Genomic DNA, 21988 nt, shown 5'->3' on the forward strand with positions numbered 1-21988 from the left:
TATCAAAGGCTCAAAGCTTTCGAAACTCAAAGTCAATAGCCAAAATTTGGGTTGCCGCTTGCCGGGTTCGAATGGAGCTTGAATCAGATAGGGTAATGGTGGAGGATTAGAGGTGTGGAGGTGGCGTAGCAGATCCGGTTCTTGATAGTAGTAGATTGGTAGATCGGGTCACGGTCCTTGCGGAGCAGCTTCAGTTGGCGTCAGCTTTCAGCAATTTCTACCTCTGGTGGTCGGTTGCAGCTTGGTCCGTGAACTTTGTATGTGTGTTTGTGTTTCGTTTGTTTGAGGGAGGCTGTCAGTGTGGGCTGTGTGAGGCTATAGGTGGGTGTAGCCATTTACGTTGCCTGTCGTCAGTGGGCTGCTTATTGCTGTGTGACTGGCCGCTTGTGCCTTGTGTTCTTGTTAATGGCTTAATGTGTTATTGTGTTTGTTTGTAATGGTTTGTGTGTGTGGACCGTGTGGTGTGTGTGTTTAGGATTAGCAGTTTCAATTTTGTTATTTCTAATTTTTTTTTAATTTTTATGTCAACCTGGTCGGGTTTTCGGATAATATCTGGTCACCCAATCCGATCATGATTCGATCGGGTTGACACAAATGCTAATTGCAAAGAATTCCAAAGGTACGTGACTGAGGGTGAAGAGTTGTTGTGAACAGTGAATAATGAATACTGAACTCCATTTATAGGCTTTGTGAATTAAACCATAGTTCTATTAGGTTAAAGAACTAAATTCCTATAAGATAGTTTAAATCCTAGTGTTATAGGGTAAGTTCGAGACTGATCATGATATTATTCTTCTCCACATTCTGAGAAAATATTGCTATCCTTTATTGGATGAGATTATTACTTCTTTTACAACTAAAATTTCTTGGCTGGCAAATCCAATTAGAGGTAGTGGTGGAGTTGGACAAACTCAATCTAACCCAACAAACCCAATTCAATTCAAATAAATCCAATTAAATTTAGACCAGTTGATTGGGTTATAATGAATTGATTGGGTCAATAGTTCTCAATCTGATTAATAATTAAGTGAACCCATATAGTCCAACCAATTTGAGAGTAATAAAAATCAAAGAAAAATAATATCAACTGTCAACTATTAAACCCAAAATGACTAAATCGAATTTTGAACCATTTTTATTCTTTTATAAAAGAGACTCTTGTCAATTTATCAATGCTAAACTTGATATTGAATAAATTTTTCATATACAAAATTCAGAAATCAAATTTGAATTTTCAATAAAAGTAAGTTGATAGATATTTAAATATAATACATGTTGTTTATTGATAGATGTTGGGTATAATAGATAACATTTGATGTTATGATGGAGAATTAATGTGTTTTTTTTTTTACTATTTGAATTTGATTTTAAATACCAAAGTTTTAACTTTTATATTTAAATTTTTTGAACTTTTAATTTTAATCAACCCAAACCGATGATTTAGGGTTGGATTAGACACTTTTTTTTTTTAATTTGTGTTGTGTTAATTCTTTCTCAACCCAATTAATAATGAGTTGGATTGGCTTTCACAAACCTGAACCAACCCATGCTCACCTTTATTAATACAAGACAAGTTAGAAATTGTGATCGTGATATGATTCTTTTCTACATTATGAGAAAATATTGCCTTCCTCGGTTACATGAGATTATTACTTGTTTTATGGTTGAAATATCTTACTTGGCCACCATGTTTTCTAATTTATAAGGACAAGTGTAAACAAAATAATCACCCTTAATGGCGCGATCAAGTAGTTTTCAGTATAACTTTAGTAGCTCGGCAGGAGAGTTTGAATCTTAGAAGATAAAATGCTAAAAAATAAATTTAAAACTTACCCACCCTTAATAATTTTTTTTAATAAAAAAATTAGGATTTTATACCTGATCCCTAACTTCAACGTCAGTTTGTTCCTCAATAGGGTTTTGGGCTTTCACCTAAACAGTTTCATTCGTGTTCAATTAATCCAATCTCACTTGTGAGTTAAGGTTGGAGAGTAACGGCGACAGTAAAATGAACGTAAGAGAAAAGTGAACCTGCTTAATTACACTGCTCCTGTAACTAACGTAAGAGATAAGCTATTACAGTACAAAACAAAACCCCCCCCTTACTTAGTTAATGGTTACTCCGTTACTATTATGACAAGTAAATTTAAAATATCCATACGCTCTCATTTTACACACACACAACAATTACAAAACCTCATATCTTTTTCAATTAACACATACAAACAAACCCATTAATTAATTAGTTAATGAAGCTTTTTTCTGAATTGGGTTGCTGTTGCCGGCCGACGGGGCAGCGGCTTGAAACGGAGGAATCGCCGAAGAACTGTGTCCAGGTTGTGCTAGTGGGTAGTGGGGACCGGAGTTCATGTTCGATGCAAAAGAGGATGAATGGGTCCAAGTTTTGGAGACCGGAGCTGTCGGTGATATTAGAAGATAGGGTTGTTTCATTCTTGGAGAGTGATCATCATCAAGATCAAGAAAAAGAAAATGCTGATCGGTATGATGATAAAAATGAAGATATTGCGTCGTATAAAAGTAGATCAACGGCTAAGCGTAGCAGGTAATTAATCATCTTTTAATTTCTGTACAATGCCAGAGGAAAAGGAAAAAAAAAAGCATAAATCTTTTTACAGGAATGTCGCATGATTTTGGAATCATTTTTCATTTTTGGGTTTGGATTTGTTTTACAGGAAAAACTTTATGCGGATGATTATACAAACATTGTCGCCAACGCCGTACGTGTTCTGATGATCATCGTTTGTGTAACAAGTTTTGATTGATCCTCCACTTCTTGCATGTACATTGTTACGGTGGATGATATTGTAAGGCAAAATCCAGAAAAAGAAAAGAATGTACCAATTCTTAAAAGCTCATTCTCATCCAGAGTCAAGAAGATTATGAGATAAAATCAAATATACGGCAAGAATTACTGCCTGTACTATAATATGTAAATATGATAGGACAAGTAATTAATATCATGGTCATAATTAGGGCAAGTAACAATGCCATTGTGGAAGAATTTTCAAATTATCTTAGATTGACTAAATTCTCGAATTTATGCTAAGGTGGTAAGTTTGTCTAATGATGTGATACACTGGCTTTTTAAATAATATGATCCACCAATAGTCCCATTATAGGGACTCAGAGCTCTACCACATGACTTATCATTATTAGACAGGCTCATTACGTTGTGGCTCTAGTATTACTCATAATATTAACAAACAAGAGATTGTTTCTAATGGTTTATTTAGTATCTTTCAAAGGAAAGAGCATCACGTTCTTGCCTCTTGATAATAACTTCCAAATCTAAAGATTTCGCTTACACCGTTACACACCATAAAAGTTTATTTTATCTTCTTTATCTTATGTAACTCGGCCTAGCTTTAGAAATTCAGTTTAAGTCGTTAAAACATATCAAATTTATGAGCATTATTAATTTCTAAAATAATTAGGAAACCGCTGTAAAGTTTAAATATACATAACTTCCTAAATTCTTTATTAATTTTTAAAATAATTAGGAAACTACTGTAAAGTTTAAGTATAAGTAACTTCCTAAGTCCCGAAGGATATTAGAAAGGATTCCCACTACAATTCGGAAAAATTTAACATGCAACTACTATAAATTCAGCACCACGTAACGTAATCACAATACATGAAAAAAAAAATTATATTTCTCTGGCTTTCAATTCAATGATGAGCACTAAAGTCTCTGCTGATGATGATAGATTGGAGTTCAGAAAAGCAAAATCACCGAATAGGTTGATTGTTGAGGAAGCTCTTCAAGATGACAATTCTGTGGTTGGCCTGCATCCTTTAACAATGGAGAAGCTTGATATATTCAAATACGACACCATCTTAATCAAAGGAAAGAGAAGAAGGGATACAATATGTACGGCAGTTGATGATGATACTTGCGACGCAAGTAAAATCAGAATGAATAAGGTGGTGAGATCAAATCTGAGACTGAGGCTCGGAGACTTAGTTTCTGTGAAAATTTGCAATGATGTTGTGAATGCAACGAAGATGCATGTCCTGCCTCTTCACGATACCATTGAAGGCATTACTGGGAATCTTTTCGATGTTTATTTGAAGCCTTATTTTCTTGGACATTATCGTCCTGTGAGGAAAGGGGATCTTTTTCTTGTAAGGGGAGGAATGAGGAGTGTTAAGTTTAAGGTTGTTGACACTGAACCTGGGGAGTACTGTCATATTACGCCAAAGACTGAAATCTTTTGCGAGGGGGAGCCTCTGAAAAGAGAAGATGAAGATAGGCTTGATGACGTTGGTTATGAAGATGTGGGCGGTGTGAGGAAACAACTGGGACAAATTAGAGAGGTGGTGGAGTTACCATTAAGGCATCCTCAGATTTTTAAGGCTCTTGGTGTTAAGCCACCTAAAGGGATTTTGCTCCATGGACCACCTGGTACAGGAAAGACTTTGTTAGCAAGAGCTATTGCTAATGAGACAGGATGCTATTTCCTCTGTATCAACGGGCCAGAGATTATGTCTAAGATGGCTGGTGAGAGTGAGAGTAATCTGAGGGAAGCATTCAATGTAGCCGAAAAGAATGCTCCTTCGATTATATTTATTGATGAGATTGACTCTATTGCTCCTAAACGTGAGAAGACACATGGTGAAGTTGAGAAAAGGATTGTTTCTCAGCTATTGACACTTATGGATGGGATGAAATCTCGAGCACATGTGATGGTTATTGGAGCAACAAATCGGCCTAACAGCATTGACCCTGCTTTGAGAAGATCTGGCAGGTTTGACAAGGAAATAGATATTGGTGTTCCAGATGAAGTTGGTCGCCTTGAGGTTCTTCGAATTCATACTAAGAACATGAAGCTTGCAGAGGATGTTAATTTGGAAACGGTGGCCAGGGAGACACATGGTTTTGTGGGTGCAGATCTTGCAGCTCTCTGCACTGAAGGTGCAATGCAATGCATCCGAGAGAAGATGGATCTGATTGATTTAGAAGAAGACACTATCGATGCTGAGGTTCTCAGCTCCATGTATGTAACAAATGAGAACTTGAACGCTGCTGTTGCAATCACCAGCCCTTCAGCTCTGCGCGAAATTGCTGTTGAAGTACCGAATGTTAGATGGGCAGACATCGGTGGCCTTGATACAGTCAAGAGGGAGCTTCAAGAGACTGTTCAGTATCCGGTGGAGCATCCTGAAATGTTCGAAAAATTTGGCATGTCACCTTCAAGAGGTGTTCTCTTTTATGGCCCTCCTGGTTGCGGCAAAACTTTGCTGGCAAAGGCCATTGCTAACGAATGTCAAGCCAATTTCATCAGCATCAAGGGTCCTGAGCTCCTCACAATGTGGTTTGGTGAGAGTGAAGCCAATGTTAGGGATGTTTTCGACAAAGCTCGTCAGTCTGCCCCATGTGTTCTATTCTTTGACGAGCTGGATTCCATTGCCATCCAAAGAGGAAGCAGTGTTGGAGATGGTGGCGGCGTGGATAGAATAGTGAATCAGCTTCTGACTGAAATGGATGGCTTGTCAGCCAAGAAAACAGTCTTTGTGATAGGGGCAACCAACAGGCCTGATATGATAGACCCTGCACTTCTAAGGCCGGGGCGCCTCGATCAATTGATATACATACCACTGCCAGATGAGCATTCAAGGCTGCAAATTTTCAAGTCATGTCTAAGAAAGTCTCCCGTCTCAAAAGACGTCGACTTGAAAGCTATTGCAAAGTATACACATGGATTCAGTGGAGCTGACATCACTGAAATATGTCAAAGGGCTTGCAAGTGTGCAATCAGAGAAGAGATTGAGAAGGATATCAAGAAAGGGCAAAGGGAAAATCCTGAAGCTGCTGCAGGTGAAGTGGCCGAAATTAAAAAGGAGCACTTTGAGGAATCAATGAAGTATGCTCGAAGAAGTGTAAGCGACTCTGATGTACGCAAGTACCAGGCTTTTGCTAATACATTGCAACAGTCCAGGGGCTTCGGATCATCAGCAGCTGCCAATAATTTGATTCCAGTGTCATCCTTTGCCAACGGAGATGGATACGGCGATCTCTATGATTGATTGATTGAATTTTTGTGTTCAGTTAGCTTTAGGAATAAAATTGCAAATATGTTCCTTTTCATTTATCAAATGATCAATTTTTTTTATTTTTTTTTTATGATTCTGAATAATGATCGAGCACGTATTGAAGAATCACCATGATAAAAAAAAAGGATAAAAAGCATAGTAAACGAAGAACCGATCGTAGTCCATCAAGTGATAAAAACTACATCAGATCTGAATGCTAGAAAATTAACTAGTCTACTTACAGCTACTTCAATCAAATTATAAGGAAAAGTTCACTTTTGAATGCATCGGTACTCGGCATTAGCAATGCAAGAACATCTTTTTGTATTTAAAATTACAGAATTACAGACAACACAATCAATATTACCTTGCGCTCTCATATCTAGTATACAATTTTCAAGTACAGCACTCTATATGGGAGATACACTGCCTATCCCGGAAGAAAAACAACGGGAACGTACCCCGGCTCTATCATTAATTACATACTAGTGAACGACATCTGCTCTACTAAATCATGTACAACAGCAATCAGGTGAATCTGGAAATACAAAATCAAATCTTAGAAGCAAAAGGATTGCACAGTCAAGAAGATTCAATCTGTTCTTTCTTTTTCAACTTCAAGGCCTTCTGACTGACTTGCCTCTTTGGATCAGGTTCCACAAGAAGCAAACGTGACATTACATAAGCTAAGAGTTCCTCCCGGTGAGAAAATGTGAAGTCCAGGTGGGCATACTCAAACTCGTTGTATGATACATCGACACCCGAATCCTTCATCAACCTGTAGTGCTTCCTTACCATTGAAGGCCGAATTACCTTGTCCTTACGGCCAGCAACCAGATCAACTGGAATATCAATAAATCTGTAGTATTCACCCAAATCCACTGGCTCAGGAGAACCATACACCTCCATGTTTTCGCGTACACTGCCATAATCAAACATTCTAAACTTTCCAGTATGCTTCATTTGTGCAAGGTGGTGAGCCACACGGAATGAAACTCCTGGCATGTCATTCATGTTGTAGTGTGGCAACCCCAGCACACCAACCCAATTTGAGCTGTCGCCACCAACAACATAACTCATTAGAGTTTGAACCAGTCCTCCAACTGCCGGGTAGTTATGGAAGTCTCGAGCCAACTTGTTCAGCAGCATACGGAAGAATTTGGTCGGTATGTAGAAGGCTGGCACTATGTAAGCCAGAATTGGAGCAGAAACAAGGAACAAGTACTCTGCCACCGTAAAAACTAGCGTGGAATCATCATGAAAACCAGCTGGAGATAATAAAATTAACCGTGATAGTCTATGGGGCTTCTCTTCAATCCGGCACGTTATAACGTACATCAATATAGCAGCTCCCCCCAAGCTATGACAGATTGCACAAAGTTTGTAAGGCTGAGCCTCATTTATTTCTTCCTTGACATCAGGTTGACTTATCTTCAGTTCTGAAGTTTTAATCTCATGAATCTTTTCTATCATGGCTGGAATATCCTCAGTCCCATGCTCATTGATGGAGTACTTCCAATATCTGCATTATTACTTCAGTTAAAGACCATTATATTACCTAACTATCATTTTTTTATGGGTGTGTGTCTGAATTGGAAGTTATTAAACTAGAGTTTCTGGAAAGCACTAACCGTCTTGAGGAAATGTCTTTGTTAACATGCTCCCTAGAAACCAAACCACGAAAATTCCCAAGGAAAACATCATACCCTGCAGGAAAAGAAGAAGGAAAAAAAAATAATAATAAGCAGATGAAAAGTGATTCGCGTAGAATTGGAGTAAATATTCTAAAAAGATTCATAGCAAACCTTGATCATAGGCTGCAAATGCTGGGGATCCAACAACCCCATTAGACACCCACCTGAAAATGGAATCCACTCATAAGAAGCCAAAAGTAAAATATCAGAAGTAAAGCATCAAATTAACTCATAAGAAAACAGGCATCAGACATCTGGATGAGCACCAAATCGACATAGTATGACTCTTATGGTCTAAATTCAGTGAGTTAGAAAGACAATGGAATATGGGTAATTTGTTCAGTCTGCCTTTAGATACATGTAAAGCTTTTTTATTCCACAATTTCAAGAGACTAGATCCATCTCATGTACGCATCATAATTAAGAGAAAAAGATTTTTTTTTGAAAAAAAAAAAGAGGTATAACCCACCCCATAGATGAATCCAAAATTCCATGCTGAAGATAAACAGCCTTCCGTGCGTCGCGTCTGTAAAATGGTGCCGCAGAGCATCAGACATCATGAGTCCAGAAAAGTTTATAATTTGACAGAAAAGAAAACCAACCATACCTGGGAATTCTTTCCAACAGAAGAACATATCCATCAGAAGTTTCCACACGAATAGCCTCATATGGATAACTAAAAGAGGTAAAAGAGTTAGAAATGTATTTGTCATGATCAAAATTCCATGAACAAACATGAATTAGCAGCCAACAGAAGCATTGTCCCTACCCAAGCTCTGTAATAACATCTTGGCATGTACGAGCATCTGTATTCATAACATGATGAAAAGTAGATTTCCTTTCTGAAACAGACGGATCATTCTCACCAAGGGTATCTGTGTGCACTGAGGCATCATAAACATCGCGATGAATAACTTCAGTGTCATTTTTGTCAGATGAAAACCATCTCCATGACATTCTCAAAGCTTCAGATGGGGAAAGAAGAAAATGTGCAGCCTTGTGAAAAAAATCAAATATAGTTTCTATGAAGATCTCAATCGCTAGATGAAGGTCCTGGTCGACATGACAACACAAATGAGCAAGGAAAGAAAGATGTTAGAGAAGTAATGATTGTGCACACACAACCAGATGCAGTGGTGGAAGAAGAGAGATTTACGTAAGTTACTAAACAAACCTCGATCACTCCACGTCTCCTGTCAGTAGTGCAGTGAACAACATGATCCTTGGTGGTATGGACTCTCCTAATAGAGGAATGCAACTGAAAAGGCCTGTGGCATGTAGAAGGAGCTTTTGATCCCCTAGTACAGGACAAACGGCCAATATAAAATGGTATTCCAAGCAGAAATTTTGCGGGAAACAAAATCCATGAAAGTATGCTTATGATCCACCCAGTCCGATGCCTTTCATACTTGGTGAAACTACTTGCCCTGGAGACTCGTGAACAGTTCGATGATGGTGATGCAGGAGTTATTCCATCAATATCTTCTTCTTCTCCAGAAGAGTAATCCATACTTGAAGGTTCAGAATCCACAGAAAGCTCATGAACGAACCGGTTGAACGAGGACACACCACTATCATCATCAAGCAGTGGAAATATCAAAAACCACAAAAAAATTGAATCAAAATGGATTCATTAAGCACCAACAAAATGGAAATTGAAGAAAGACGGGAGATCATGATTGGTTTGCCTAAACTATAATTCTAGAAAGGAAGTGTGCAAAAAAAAAAAAAAAAGGAAGAAAAACAACGTGAAACAATACTAGACAGACAAGTTTATCATGCTCAACTCACTCTTCTCTCACAGAGAAAATAGCCATAGTGTCTACTGTCGAGGTTATCCAGAAATAAATCAATACATGGTATTTTGAAGTAGAAATCACTAAAGAGCTTGAGATTATCATAAAACTGGCAAAAAATTTTTATTCACTATGAACAATCCAAGGGAAAGAACACAATGGTGACATGTCAAAGGTATTTCTTCGTAAAAGCATTAAAAAAAAGATTCCATTGAAATGAAACCTAATGAACATCACAGCAATAATTCATCGATGACTGAGCTTCAAAGAGAAATTCAAGTAAGCAGATGGATGTTTAAGTAGGCATTTTATACAAAAACAAACAGCGATAGAACAAATTTCAGCTAAACAGCTATAGGAGACATTGTTATGTCGTCATTCCAACGATTATCACTTCCAAGATGTTAATGTCTGAAAAAAATGTCAGAATGGGATTGAAAAATCAAATCTATAAAGAACAAAAGGCTAATAGAATTATTAGGATGTACTCAAAACTATAGTAATTAACCATGTAGGAGTATCTAATAAGATGGGACGTAAAACCATCCTTTGCCCAAAAAAAAAAAAAAAACACTTGAATCCGCAATGGTATACAAATGCCAAAATTGCTACCCACTTCCATGCAAGTAAACTTCTAGTTGGGGTCTGCTTAGTTTTGTTAACATACCACTTACTCAAGGCATCTAATATCCGACAGCCAATACTCTGTTCAACAATGACTGCAGATAAGAAGCCAACTCCAAACCCGAAACATACCCTTCAATGATTCTAAAGATTCAGAGGCTTGTGCCTCAGTTGGCTCTAAGACTAATTATATTCTCCATCATAATAGATCACCATGCAACAACTTCAATTTTATTTAGCAATTCAAGATGATAGTCCTAAATCTCCCGTATAAAAACCATAATCTATAACGTGCCAATCATTCAAAAAATCATTTCCGAGCATTTACAAATTGATTACACAAATCCAAAATAAAGCTTCACTAAAAAATGCATAAATCATGACATATTATATACAAGGATCAACTTACTGCTCCATCCATCGGGGGAATCGAGGGCCGCCGAAAGTCGGCCGGAGCTCCCAGCCATGAATGCCTTCAAGAATAATAGCTTTCCCCGGTAAAATAGCCAGTAAAAGCGCCGAAATTCCATTGATTAGCCTCACAATGTTGTTTAATGACTCGTAAGTGAACGTCTTCACTGACCTGCACTAAAAACCAACAACAAAATATGATCATTTTGTAACAGAAATTATTCATTTTGTAACATAAAATTAATTAAAAAGATTCAATTATTACTGTTATTATTATGTTATAGAATCAGTTTGAATCAGATGAATGAATCCAGCAATTATTAAACGAACATGCAATATGAAGAAAAATGATAGAACTTACTCTTTGGCGACAGCGAGGACGCCGTCGACGAATCGCTGCATCATCATTTTCGTTTTTGGGGAAAAAAATGTTTAGTTTCAATCTGATTTTAGAAATTGTTGTGAGAAAATGGAAAATGAAAAATGAAATAGTAAGTGAATTGCCAAAATGGAAGCGAAAATTTTGTAGACAGAGATATTAGGAATTGGATAAAAGTTAAAAATAAAACAAAAGAACGAATTTAAAGACGAGGAGGAAAAGGCGACGCCGGTTCTTTGCGTACGTTGAAAGTTTGGAGAATCAATTTGCAGTTGGTTTTTTGCTCATGAGAAGGTATTTGCACGTGGAAATCGATTATTGGGAGGACTTATATGTGTCATGTTGTTAGCCACAGTGTGTGGATTGGGGGTACACGTTAGAAGTTTGTGTTTCCACGTGGTTGAAGATGAGCGAGCGCCGGTGAGTGGCCGGCATATAATTGGACGGTTGTGATGCTGTCGGTGGTCCGACGTTTGATTAATAGTAGATGATATGGCAATGGAATTGACTGTGTATTGTAACTTTCGGTAGGGACAAAGTGGTCGGTTTCATCCACCCGAAAGGAGAATGCTCCACTCTTGTGGTATTCTTTTAAAAGTAGTTTTTTTTTCCTTTAATTCTTTTCTCTTTGTTTTTATTTGGATGGCTTACATTGATAAGTAATTTTACCTATTTTACAATATTCCCAAAAAATTTTATATGTTAATGATTTTAGTTAACGTGTTTATTAACACTTCAACTATTTTTGTTCAAAGTCAATAAACATAAACCTTTTTTTTTTTTATTAAAGGGGGCTCTTCAGAGAGAGCTAGATAGGAACAAGATGGGGTTGAGTAACCCCAAACATGTCTTGTGAAATAATAGAATAAATACCCACAGGCGGGTTAGGGAACAAGTATAAACCAAAAGGAACTGAATGGGCCATATTAGCCATGAAGTCCGCAGCAGAATTCGCTTCACAATAGATGTGAGTGATAGAAACTTGTCAATTTTTGCTTAATAATTCTCGGATAGCAACAACTAAAGCATAGAAAGCATTAGTCATAGCCGCCTACTTAGAGATCATCTGAGCAACACAACTGCTATCCACTTCCACCAAGAGACGTCTGATGCCAGCGTTCCAGGCAAGAATTAAGCCTTGATAAAGCCCCTAAAGTTCAGCCACAGTCACTGAACTTTCCTTAATTTTCATACAAAAACCTAAGATCCAATAGCCAAACGAATCCCGAAGGATACCACCAGCTCCTGCATCCCTTGCATTTTTATAGGAGCCATCCGTGTTCAATTTGCACCATGGCCATGGAGGAGGCGACCAGCCAATAAACATCTCCTTACGCCTCGGTTGCTGACTGATATGGGGGTTATTTACTCTTTGAATTTCATTAGCTCTAGCCATAATATCCAAATAAATTGTTGTGTTGTCCACAAGCTCCCCACCAAAGATGAAGTGGTTCCTCCATATCCATAACCTCCAAACAGCCACACCAAAAATACACTCCCAAGGGACATTACACACAATCTTCCACTTGTTATGGAGATTCGCAACAAGCCAGTCTCGTAAGCTAGAGTGAAAGAAAGTGTAGTGATTACAAACTAGTACAAGCTGAATCCATGTCCTCTTGATACAGCAACAATCCCGTAAAACATGAAGAATATCCTCAGCCGAAACTCCACATCTATCACAGACATTAGAAACTGGAATGTGACGCTTTGCTAGCTCACTGCAATCTTCAATTTCCCATGCAAAAGCTGCCATATAAATAGGCAGACAGATTGAGGTCCCTTTCAAGACCATGGTAATTTCCAAACTTGATATTGAGTGTGGCTATTTTGATGACAAATAGAAGCATATGCTGAGCGGACGGTGAACAAGCCTCTTAGGTCAAAACACCAATATATTCGATCAGGGCCAAGATGAGGAGCATGAGGCATGACCGATGCAATTTGCATGAGAATAAAGCTTGGCAGCAAGTGTTCAAAATTGGACCATCTCCAGCCACCATGATCGTTAACAAACGCACTCATAGTTGCATTAACAAGATCATAAGGAATCGGTTGAGGGCTAAACTTATCAAAGGTTCATGCTTCGTCACCCAGCAATCCAACCAGAATCGAACTCGAGCACCATTACAGATGGACCAACGAGCCCCATGCACCGTTGCTACCCATGTTTTCCTTATAGCCATCCATATTCTTGACCCTGGTTTGTCATGAAGGGAAAGCGGTAATTTACCAATATCCAGGCCATATTTAGAGCAAATAACCTTCACCCACCATTTATCCGAGTTAGAAATAACTCCCCAATTAATCTTCATCAATAGAGCCTGGTTCATCGCCTCTAATTTTTTAAAACCCAGGCCACCATGATTCTTTGGCAAGCATACTTTGTCCCAACCCACTATGCTCATTTTAGGAGTCTTCGAATTGCCATCCCAAATAAAACGACGACAGGATTTATCAATTCTATTCCACACTGAAGAAGGAAGCAAGGTTGTTTGCATAGTATAAATAGGCATTGCTTGAATAACCGATTGAGCCAAAGTGACTCGACCAGCAAAGGATAAATGAGCCGCATTCCATCCAGTGAGCCGCATGTCCACCTTGTCTAAAATCGATTGGTAAGTAGCTTTAGTCACACGCGAATGTAATAAAGGCATTACAAGGTAGCAACCCAAATCATGTGTAACCGAGAATCCCAAATCATGTAATCCCAAACTAGTTTTATTTTTTATATTACGATTACATGATGTTTACTTAAGATAATTATGTACTTAACAATTGACATCATCACATGTCTCTCAAATTTAACCAAACACAAAAATAATAAATAAATTAATAATTATTTAATATGTTACATCAATTTATTTAAATGGAGCTTATACAAAAATTTATCTCACTAATAATATAAAACACGTAAATAATATCATAACAATAAGGGTTCGACTATTAGGACTGGGCAAAAAAACCGTATTCTTAAAAAAACAGAACCGAACCGACGGTTCGGTTTTAATTTTTGAAAAAACCGAAATATATTATTTATAAAAAAACCGAACCAAAGAACCGAATCTTTGTTGTTATTTTTATTTGTCTTTACAACATTATGTTTATGTAGATGGAGTATTGGAGTTTGGTTATGTATTTTGAAATCTTAATATCTCATATTTTGTGAGTAATGAGTATCTTATTAGTAGTTAGTAAGATATTAGTGATAAAATGTGTTTTGAATACTTTGTATTTATTGTTAATATTTCTAATGAAATTAGGATGAATTAATTATTGAAAAAAATTATGACATTCATGAGGCCGAATGGGATAAAAATTTAGAAATTCAAAATAGGTCAAGAACCGAAAAAATCGAACCGAACCGATTTAAAAAGATCTATTTGAGTTCGGTTCTTATTGAATTCGGTTCTTATTCGGTTCTTTTTATAAAATAACCGATTTAAATCGGTTATGCTTAATTTCGATCCGAACCGAACCGTGCCCACCCCCTATCGACTATGTTGGAGTTCACTTATGGTAGAGTACGAATCTCAGCCACACATGCAAAGTGATAAATAATAAATAATGAGTTATAATGAGTTTTTTACTATTTATCACTTTGCGTGTGTAACTTTTTACTATTTAATATATAATCTTGGTTCGACTATTTATCAATTCTCAGCCTAACAATAAATATGATGTTAATACATAAAATGAATTTTTGATTAATTTTCTTGTTAATTTACAATGGGCCCAAGATTATATATTAAATAAATAAAAATCAATCACATATTAAATAAATAAAAATCAATCATTTGATTGTTACCGACATCTGTATTGCTATTCAAAAGCTATATTTTATGTGAATGTCACATAGATTGTGCAAATTAATAAACCAATTTTTTTTTGTTAAATCAATTTTTTTTTTCAATTAGAACCCAATCAATTGTCAATAAGATTTAGGGGGTGGGTGGGTATCTATATGTATTAAAAATATTTCAATCAGGGATCTTAATCATATTAAAATTAGGGATAAGATAATAAAAACAAGTAATACAATATATTTTATGCTGTAATATTTAAAAATTATATTTTTTTATCTTTTAATTTATTAATTTACTTACGTAAAAGTTAAAACAACGCATCACAGTATCTTTATTAACGAACTTGCTCAGACGGAAAAGTTAGGTAATTGTCCCTTTCAAGTTTCTGTTTCGACTTAATAAAAAAAAATGTCACGTAGCAGTCCCTACCAATTTTGACATTTTGTAGTGGATCTGACTAATAGAGGCGGAGACGTGTATTTTTTCACAAAAGGATGACCGAAAAAATCCCACTATTGGGAAGAAAAAGTTATTCAACTTCCACTCATAAGTTTAAAAGCCCACGTTTGCTACATCAACTGCCAGGCGGCCAGGCCGGTGTCATCGTCCACAATTGTACATCAGTGCATCGCTATCTTCTCGGAGCTTGTCGACATATAGTCATTGCATTCATTGATAGCTTCGGCAAATGCAAACTCAGAAACCAAGGCCAAGTGATCACTGCCCAGTTTCTGCATAAAAAAAGGAGAAGCCGGGTGTGAGATTGAGTTATTATAACAGTTTAGGACATACAAGATTGTTCACGTGATCACCGTCCAATCTGTGCATAAACAGACTCAAATATGTTCTAAATTATCAAAAACCCATTTACAGCATGTTAATATTTTTAGGAAAATTATCTCTACACTATCTTTATTTTGTAATATGTACATCTAACTAACTATTATAAAATTTTAACATATTTTTTACACCACTTTTATTTCTCAACTTGAATCAATCAACTATTTTGACATTGAAAATAACTATTTTATCCTTAAATAAATTAAAAAATTATTTTATTCCACAATTTTTAAAAATAAAAAATTATAATTATAAAAATACCCCTAAATTCAATAAAACAAATAAATCTCAAAATCTAAAATGATAATTTTTATTATAATTATAAAAATTAACATCTTGTGATTATAATTTCATTTAATTTTTGTAATTAAATTAACATGAAGAGAAAGCTCCCTCTAATTATTGTAAACTTCCCCATATTTAATGCTAAGAAACTTTCCTATACTAATTAAATGAAATTATAATTATAAAAAATTAAAATTAAAATTTTAAATGAAATTATAATTATAAAAAATTAAAATTAAAATTTTAAATGAAATTATAATTATAATTATAAAAAATTAACATATCAGATTTGAGATTTATTTATTTTATTAAAGCTAGAGGTATTTTTACAATTGTAATTTTATTATTTTTCAAAATTTTGTAGAATAAAATAGTATTTTATTTCATTAACAAATGAAATGGTTGTTTGTTAGTGTTAAAGTAGTTGATTGATACAAGTTTAAAAACAAAGGTGGTGCAAAAAATACGTCTAAATTTTGTTATGGGTAGATGTACATATAACAAAATAAAAATGATACAAAGATAATTTCTTATTTTTAAAACAAATTTATATTAAAAAAGACTATGTTATAAATGGAAAAATAGTTTGATGACGAAATTGCTACGAGATTTCCTAATGAAAGAGTAAAATAAATCTTCTTTCTAGGTTTTGACTTTTGATTTGCATGGTTGGCCTAGTATCTAGCAAGAAATGTAGAAGCAAAAACCTTTAGAAACCCCTGGAAGTGCACGATGTCATCCCATGCAGAAACACTTTCATGAAGTTTCTGAGTCATGCAGCATGATATAGCAAATCCAACACGCTCCACTGTTCTTACCTTGCATGGAAGGCCACCTGTCCTTCTCAGAATATCAACTGGAAGGGTATCCAAAACTCTGGTAGGTACAAGGCCTTTCGTGTACCTGTATTCAGAACAAACCATTATAACTATCACAACCGTTATGATCATTGTTACAACTTGTCACAGAATTCATTTACCATAAGTAGTCAACAGTTCCAAAAAATTTTGAGTGGTATGAAGTAGCCAATGGTTCACCATTGATGCCCCTTGTTCTTGGGGAACCCTGAAAACAAGAATTTCAATCGTGAAATATCCCAAGGTGCGATAATGAATTGGCTCAAAAGAGGACAGGAAATCTACTTTACCTTCACCGAGGCATAGGAGCTGTTAAGCTTCAGTGGATGCACGGCTAGATAACACTGAGCATTTCCAGTTGCAACTTTAACCTCTTCATCTGTCCAGCCATTGGGCAGGAGTCTGAAATCAGAAGAGAACTAGAGATGTAATTGCAATGAAAAGAAACAAAATACTTAAGAGAGCTTGAGGTGTGAATGACGACTACTCATCAGATATGAGCATTCTAATAAACAAAATAAATAAAGATTAAATCATAAAATATCATAAAATCATTAAAAGAAATATTTTTTAAGACAACTAGTACTAGTTATAACTTTAGGAACATCATCAATACATAGAATTCACACGTTTAAGATGTATGATTCTAATTTAACAAATCTAGAAATTTATAATATGGTGGAATTTGAATTCATGGCACATGAAATGACATAGATATATACTTTCAGTGTTTTTTCATACAGCTATGAAATCAAAGAATGTCATAACGTCCTCTCTGCAACAAAGTTAAAAGATAATTTGTAACAGCAGTTTTAGTTTCTAAATTCTAAATTGAAGATATAGTAAATCAAAAGAAACATGAAACATCCTTCCAAAAAAATGTAGTTAGTCCAAGTCCAAACCCCAACTAAATCCAACTTAATTGAAATTATAGTCAGGCTACTTTTCAAAATATTAATTATGCAAGCTACTAGAGCATGCAGGAATTGATGGGGAAAAGAAAGGTACAGTAGAACATCGATAAATTAATAACTTTGGAAATTATTAATTTTTTGATTAATTAATAGTTTATTAATTTATAAAGATAATATCGCATTCATAATAGGAATTTTTATGAAGTATGATAGTAAAATTAAAGAATGTAGTGATTCTGTCAAACTATATAAATATAATATGATTCAGATTTGATCTTGATTGAGTAAATCAAATACTTGATAACCCTTTTGCTAGATTGCATGGTTGGATCACAATTACGTGGTAACTTATCAGAGATGACTTTTTGAGGCAGTATATTAAGTTGATCTCTCTCTTATTTCTTTTAACATAGCACATAGAATGAACCAATGGCTTTTCATTCGAAAGGTGTAAAGAAAGCAACAATGATCAATGAAATGTATAAAGCATTAGGCTAGTATAACAAAGAAAATCAAGACATCATTTTTATCTAGTTTCAAATTAGTTAATTATAAATTAGTTGGGTTCTATAGAAAAATAAATTCTTTTTTTAATTTATTTTTAATAAATTTATCGAATTATTAATTTATCACATTTGCCCCAAGTCCTATCGAGTATTAATTTAATAAGGTTCTATTGTATATGTGTTATCCTCAGAAAAGTTAAAAGATACCTGTCCATCACAGCAAATGGATTGATAATTTCTTTTTTGACCTTGAAAACTTGAACAAGATGACAACTTCTCTGACCGGATAAGTCTCTTCTGTCATATGACTTGATATTAAGCTGCGCAAAGAAACAAATTGTAATCTCAAAGAACAAGATGGAGTGAAAGGGTAAATATATATGTGATACAGCTCATTAGTCTGTTGGTGCAGATAATGCAATTCTTTCACATAGTAGATAAATTAACGCATTTCACCTCTGATGATGATAAGAACTTGTAAATTGCACTCTGTCAAAGAACAAGAAAAGCAGTCAAATTTATTATTTTAAGAAACATTGTTCCACCACAGCAAAGTAATCTAGTTAGAGAAATGACTTTAGGTACCATACTTGAGGAGTGATATTGAAGTCACCAGCAAGCACAACAGGGATATTACCCCATTTCTCTGCAACGATTTGTGCCCTTGAGGAAAGAAAACAAATCTAACAAGCCAAATAGCTCAATGTTAAATGGGACCAAATAATGCAACAGGAAGTAAATCTAATGGACCTTTGGATAAAATCATTTGTAAAGCTGCTGATAAACAGAGTGAGGACAGAAGAAACATGCATTCATGACGAAGAAAATGACACGTGAGTTTATACTGTAGGATTTGTTGCTCAATCTGAAATAATATTACTCTCCCAAAAAATAATTTAACTTCATTACCCATAAAAATATAATTAGAAAAAAACCTTTAAGTATGTCGAAATCTTAATGTGATCGTTTCAGGATATAACGTGGGATCCTTGGAACATTTTATGAGTTTTACAGTAAGGGCGCTATGATGTCAAAGCAAAACACATAACTTCAGTAACCCCTACTAGAGCTTGAATCAACAATTGATAATTGCAAGCACTTCAGTTATAAGAAATACATTCAAGTGTAGACATGCTTACTTGACCTAATTTCACTTCCCCTCGGTTTGGATTATAAAGAACGTGTATGTTACCAACCAGTACTCTTCTTGATTTTGTGTTGCGCATCTGCCTGTAAAAGGTGAAGTTAGATATGAAGGACAAAACTTTTCCAGTAAACCACTCACAAGAATATATCAAAACATGTCGGCATTCAATTATGATTACAACAATTATGGTGCAATGCAGCTATAGTTTGCTTAAGTTGAATATTGAGGCAGTATCTTGATGATCAGCAGGGTTGTCAACGGAACTCTGTAGACTGTAATATATAACGTTCTTCTATCGCTCAGATACTTTGGCTTTTAGCCATTCTAGCAATATGAGTCTTAACTGATAATTGCTCGCAAACCAAGTACACAAGCAAATAACATGAATTGCTACCTCAAAAGCGGAAAGTTGTGCCACATTTTCACGAAGGCCAAACTCTTTAAATTCAATGCTTGTTTGCTCTAATAACCGAAACCTAGAAAATACCAAGAAACAATAAAATATGAATAACCAATCCAATTTACAAGTACCAAAAATTAACGAATTACAACTCTCTCACTTATCAGCTTTCCAAAACATCGCACAACCATCAACGTTATCCCCAGTGCGCCGCTGCCATTTGCAGACATTTGATTTAGAATTTTGCCAAAAAGAACTCGGACACATAGACATCAAAGAGAAAAATTATAACCTTGTAACAACCAGCATATCCCGCTTTCTCCATAACATTCAGAATATCAAAATACCTGTCCACCTCCTAACAAGATTACATAATTACCACCCAAAAGTTCAAAATCATATCGAAATTCCATAAATCCCAGTCCCAATAAAATAAAATAAATTAAAAAAGAAAAAGCTTACTTGCATACAGATAATATCCGGGTTCAATCCAATCAACTCTTGGCATATTAACCTTTTGCGACGGTTCCATTTCATGTATTCATACCGAACATTTTGATATAAATCTCTATGTTTGAAAGCATTTTTATCTCCCAATATGTTATATGACACGACCGAGAATCTCTCTACATCATGAATCAATAACATATAAATAATGAAATATTTTTTTTAAAAATATTTATAAAAAGATACCAGAGTAATATTTCTTTGTTTTTTTAATGGATACCTTGAGATGAAATTGGATTAGGATCAGCGTCGATCCAGTGGCGGAGGACGTCAGGAGAAGGCTCATCGAACGGCTTACGTCGGAGAGGGTTGTACCATCGACGGCAGTACGAACGAGTTGACGGCGATGATGATGAGGAATGTGTGGTGGGACCATTGAAGCCACAGGAAATGGTGTTTGTAGTCTTGCAGCAGGAGGAGGAGAAGAAGATGAAGTGCCGGCACTTGCCGGAGCCGCCGCTCGGCGCGGAGGTGGCCGTTGGTGGGATCCGGCCGAGCCAAGAAGAGGAGGAAGTGGCTTCGGACCTCATTGATTGATCCACAAGTAACCACTCTCTCTCCCGAATGTTTGGCGCCACACTTTCTTTTCGGCACAGTTTATTATCACTTTATCTCTAGTCAAAAAGTCAAATGACCGATGTACGAAGATTTAGTTTATGTCGAGAAAATTACGATAAATGCCACCAGGACTATAACGATTTTTTCTCTCTTTTTTATTTATTTTATTTTTTTAATAACATTCATGAGTTGGGACTAGGGTGCGTGAGGATAATATATCCTATGAGTTATCGCTTAGACATTGCCAGATGGTTAGATTTAGTGTATATTTATTCATTTTTTACAATTTATTATGCTGTAATTCGTCTAAGACATATATGTTTTACACAAAAGAATATTGTCGTTTAAAAATTGATACTTATGAGACAAAATTATTGTAGAATCAAGCAGTTTTCTGTAATTGTAAATTTGAATCTTAGAAAATAGAAGTTAAAAATTAATTTATGTTTTACCCCCCACTTCTCTTTTTAATCTACAAGTAAGCGGATGTCTTTAATTTAAAAAAAAAACACTAATTTTATAAATATAACCTAAAAAGAAAAAATAAATAAATAACTTCTACTTACTGATCAAAAATTGGGACACAAATATTTGTTCATTAGAAAGTTTGATAATATAATGTGTATTCTGTTTTACAAATCCTATGCTCATAATAACTCCTTGTCCTCTCAGAATAAGGGTTCGTTCCCCATAAATATAGCCTAGCTCCCATGAAGCAAATCAATGATTCGTAGCAGCAAAAATATTGAACCGCAGGGCCCTCAGAAAGCCAGAAAACCAAAGGAAAATCCAAAGAATCCCATCTCGGAAAGCTTCAGTTTTCGTTAGCAATGGATGAAATAGATTATTGCTTTGCGTGCAAAGACAAACACCGACGTTGTGTTGTTAGATCTCACCTCTGGTGACAGAATCTGCACCGAGTGTGGCTTGGTTCTTGACATTAAATACATCGACGAAAATGCTGAATGGAGAACCTTTGCTTGATGATATCAATGATAAAGAAGATCCTAATTGTGTTGGAAGCCTCATGAATCCATTCTTAACTAATGGGAACCTCGTAACCTTCCGTTTAGCCCCATTTGCAGCATTAGCGAAGTGATTCAGTTGGGGGGGGGGGGGGGGGGGGGGGGGGGGGGGGGTTTGGGGGGGTTCTTTTTTTTTTTTGTGGAGTAAGGGAGGGGAAAGAGAAAAAAAAAAACCCCCTTTTTTT

The 21988-nt window shown here is 35.6% G+C and overlaps 2 protein-coding genes and 1 pseudogene across 4 annotated transcripts; 1 reads left to right on the top strand and 2 right to left on the bottom strand.

Moving 5' to 3' along the window:
* The first annotated feature begins 3684 nt into the window (after positions 1-3684).
* LOC18048670 lies at positions 3685-6056 on the top strand (annotated as a pseudogene).
* A 298-nt stretch (positions 6057-6354) lies between these two features.
* On the bottom strand, positions 6355-11256 carry LOC18048740 (lipase 3). Of its 2 annotated transcripts, none has more exons than XM_006440869.2 (9): positions 10941-11256; positions 10578-10751; positions 8923-9319; positions 8518-8801; positions 8356-8424; positions 8218-8274; positions 7860-7912; positions 7686-7761; positions 6355-7576 (listed from the first exon to the last, which is right to left on the bottom strand). In XM_006440869.2, the coding sequence occupies exons 1-9, from the start codon at positions 10985-10987 to the stop codon at positions 6637-6639; spliced, it is 2097 nt and encodes a 698-aa protein (XP_006440932.1). In that variant the 5' UTR covers positions 10988-11256; the 3' UTR covers positions 6355-6636. The 2 variants fall into 2 exon arrangements, with proteins under 2 accessions (XP_006440932.1, XP_006440931.1); XM_006440868.2 differs by having other exon boundaries at positions 10578-10756.
* Positions 11257-15089: 3833 nt separating this feature from the next.
* LOC18048741 (carbon catabolite repressor protein 4 homolog 3) lies at positions 15090-20824 on the bottom strand. Of its 2 annotated transcripts, none has more exons than XM_006440871.2 (13): positions 20441-20824; positions 20176-20339; positions 20006-20071; positions 19874-19926; positions 19708-19789; positions 19306-19392; positions 18757-18849; positions 18623-18655; positions 18374-18486; positions 17037-17148; positions 16869-16954; positions 16708-16792; positions 15090-15495 (listed from the first exon to the last, which is right to left on the bottom strand). In XM_006440871.2, the coding sequence occupies exons 1-13, from the start codon at positions 20748-20750 to the stop codon at positions 15385-15387; spliced, it is 1395 nt and encodes a 464-aa protein (XP_006440934.1). In that variant the 5' UTR covers positions 20751-20824; the 3' UTR covers positions 15090-15384. The 2 variants fall into 2 exon arrangements, with proteins under 2 accessions (XP_006440934.1, XP_024044549.1); XM_024188781.1 differs by having other exon boundaries at positions 16597-16792.
* Positions 20825-21988: the final 1164 nt, after the last annotated feature.

This window comes from Citrus clementina, unplaced genomic scaffold (assembly GCF_000493195.1).
Source record: "Citrus clementina cultivar Clemenules unplaced genomic scaffold, Citrus_clementina_v1.0 scaffold_3, whole genome shotgun sequence".
Taxonomy (NCBI): Eukaryota; Viridiplantae; Streptophyta; class Magnoliopsida; order Sapindales; family Rutaceae; genus Citrus; species Citrus x clementina.

Excerpts from the sequence above, each read along its gene's own strand:
- LOC18048741 (XM_024188781.1), bottom strand. The coding sequence starts at position 20,750 with ATGAGGTCCGAAGCCACTTCCTCCTCTTCTTGGCTCGGCCGGATCCCA. Across the intron at positions 19,927-20,005 it reads GATATGCTGGTTGTTACAAG|CGGCGCACTGGGGATAACGT; the intron begins GTTATAATTTTT and ends TGCAAATGGCAG. Across the intron at positions 18,656-18,756 it reads ACTTCAATATCACTCCTCAA|AGTGCAATTTACAAGTTCTT; the intron begins GTATGGTACCTA and ends GTTCTTTGACAG.
- LOC18048740 (XM_006440869.2), bottom strand. The coding sequence starts at position 10,987 with ATGATGATGCAGCGATTCGTCGACGGCGTCCTCGCTGTCGCCAAAGA. Across the intron at positions 8,425-8,517 it reads GATGTTATTACAGAGCTTGG|TTATCCATATGAGGCTATTC; the intron begins GTAGGGACAATG and ends TACCTCTTTTAG. Across the intron at positions 7,762-7,859 it reads ATTTGCAGCCTATGATCAAG|GGTATGATGTTTTCCTTGGG; the intron begins GTTTGCTATGAA and ends CTTTTCCTGCAG.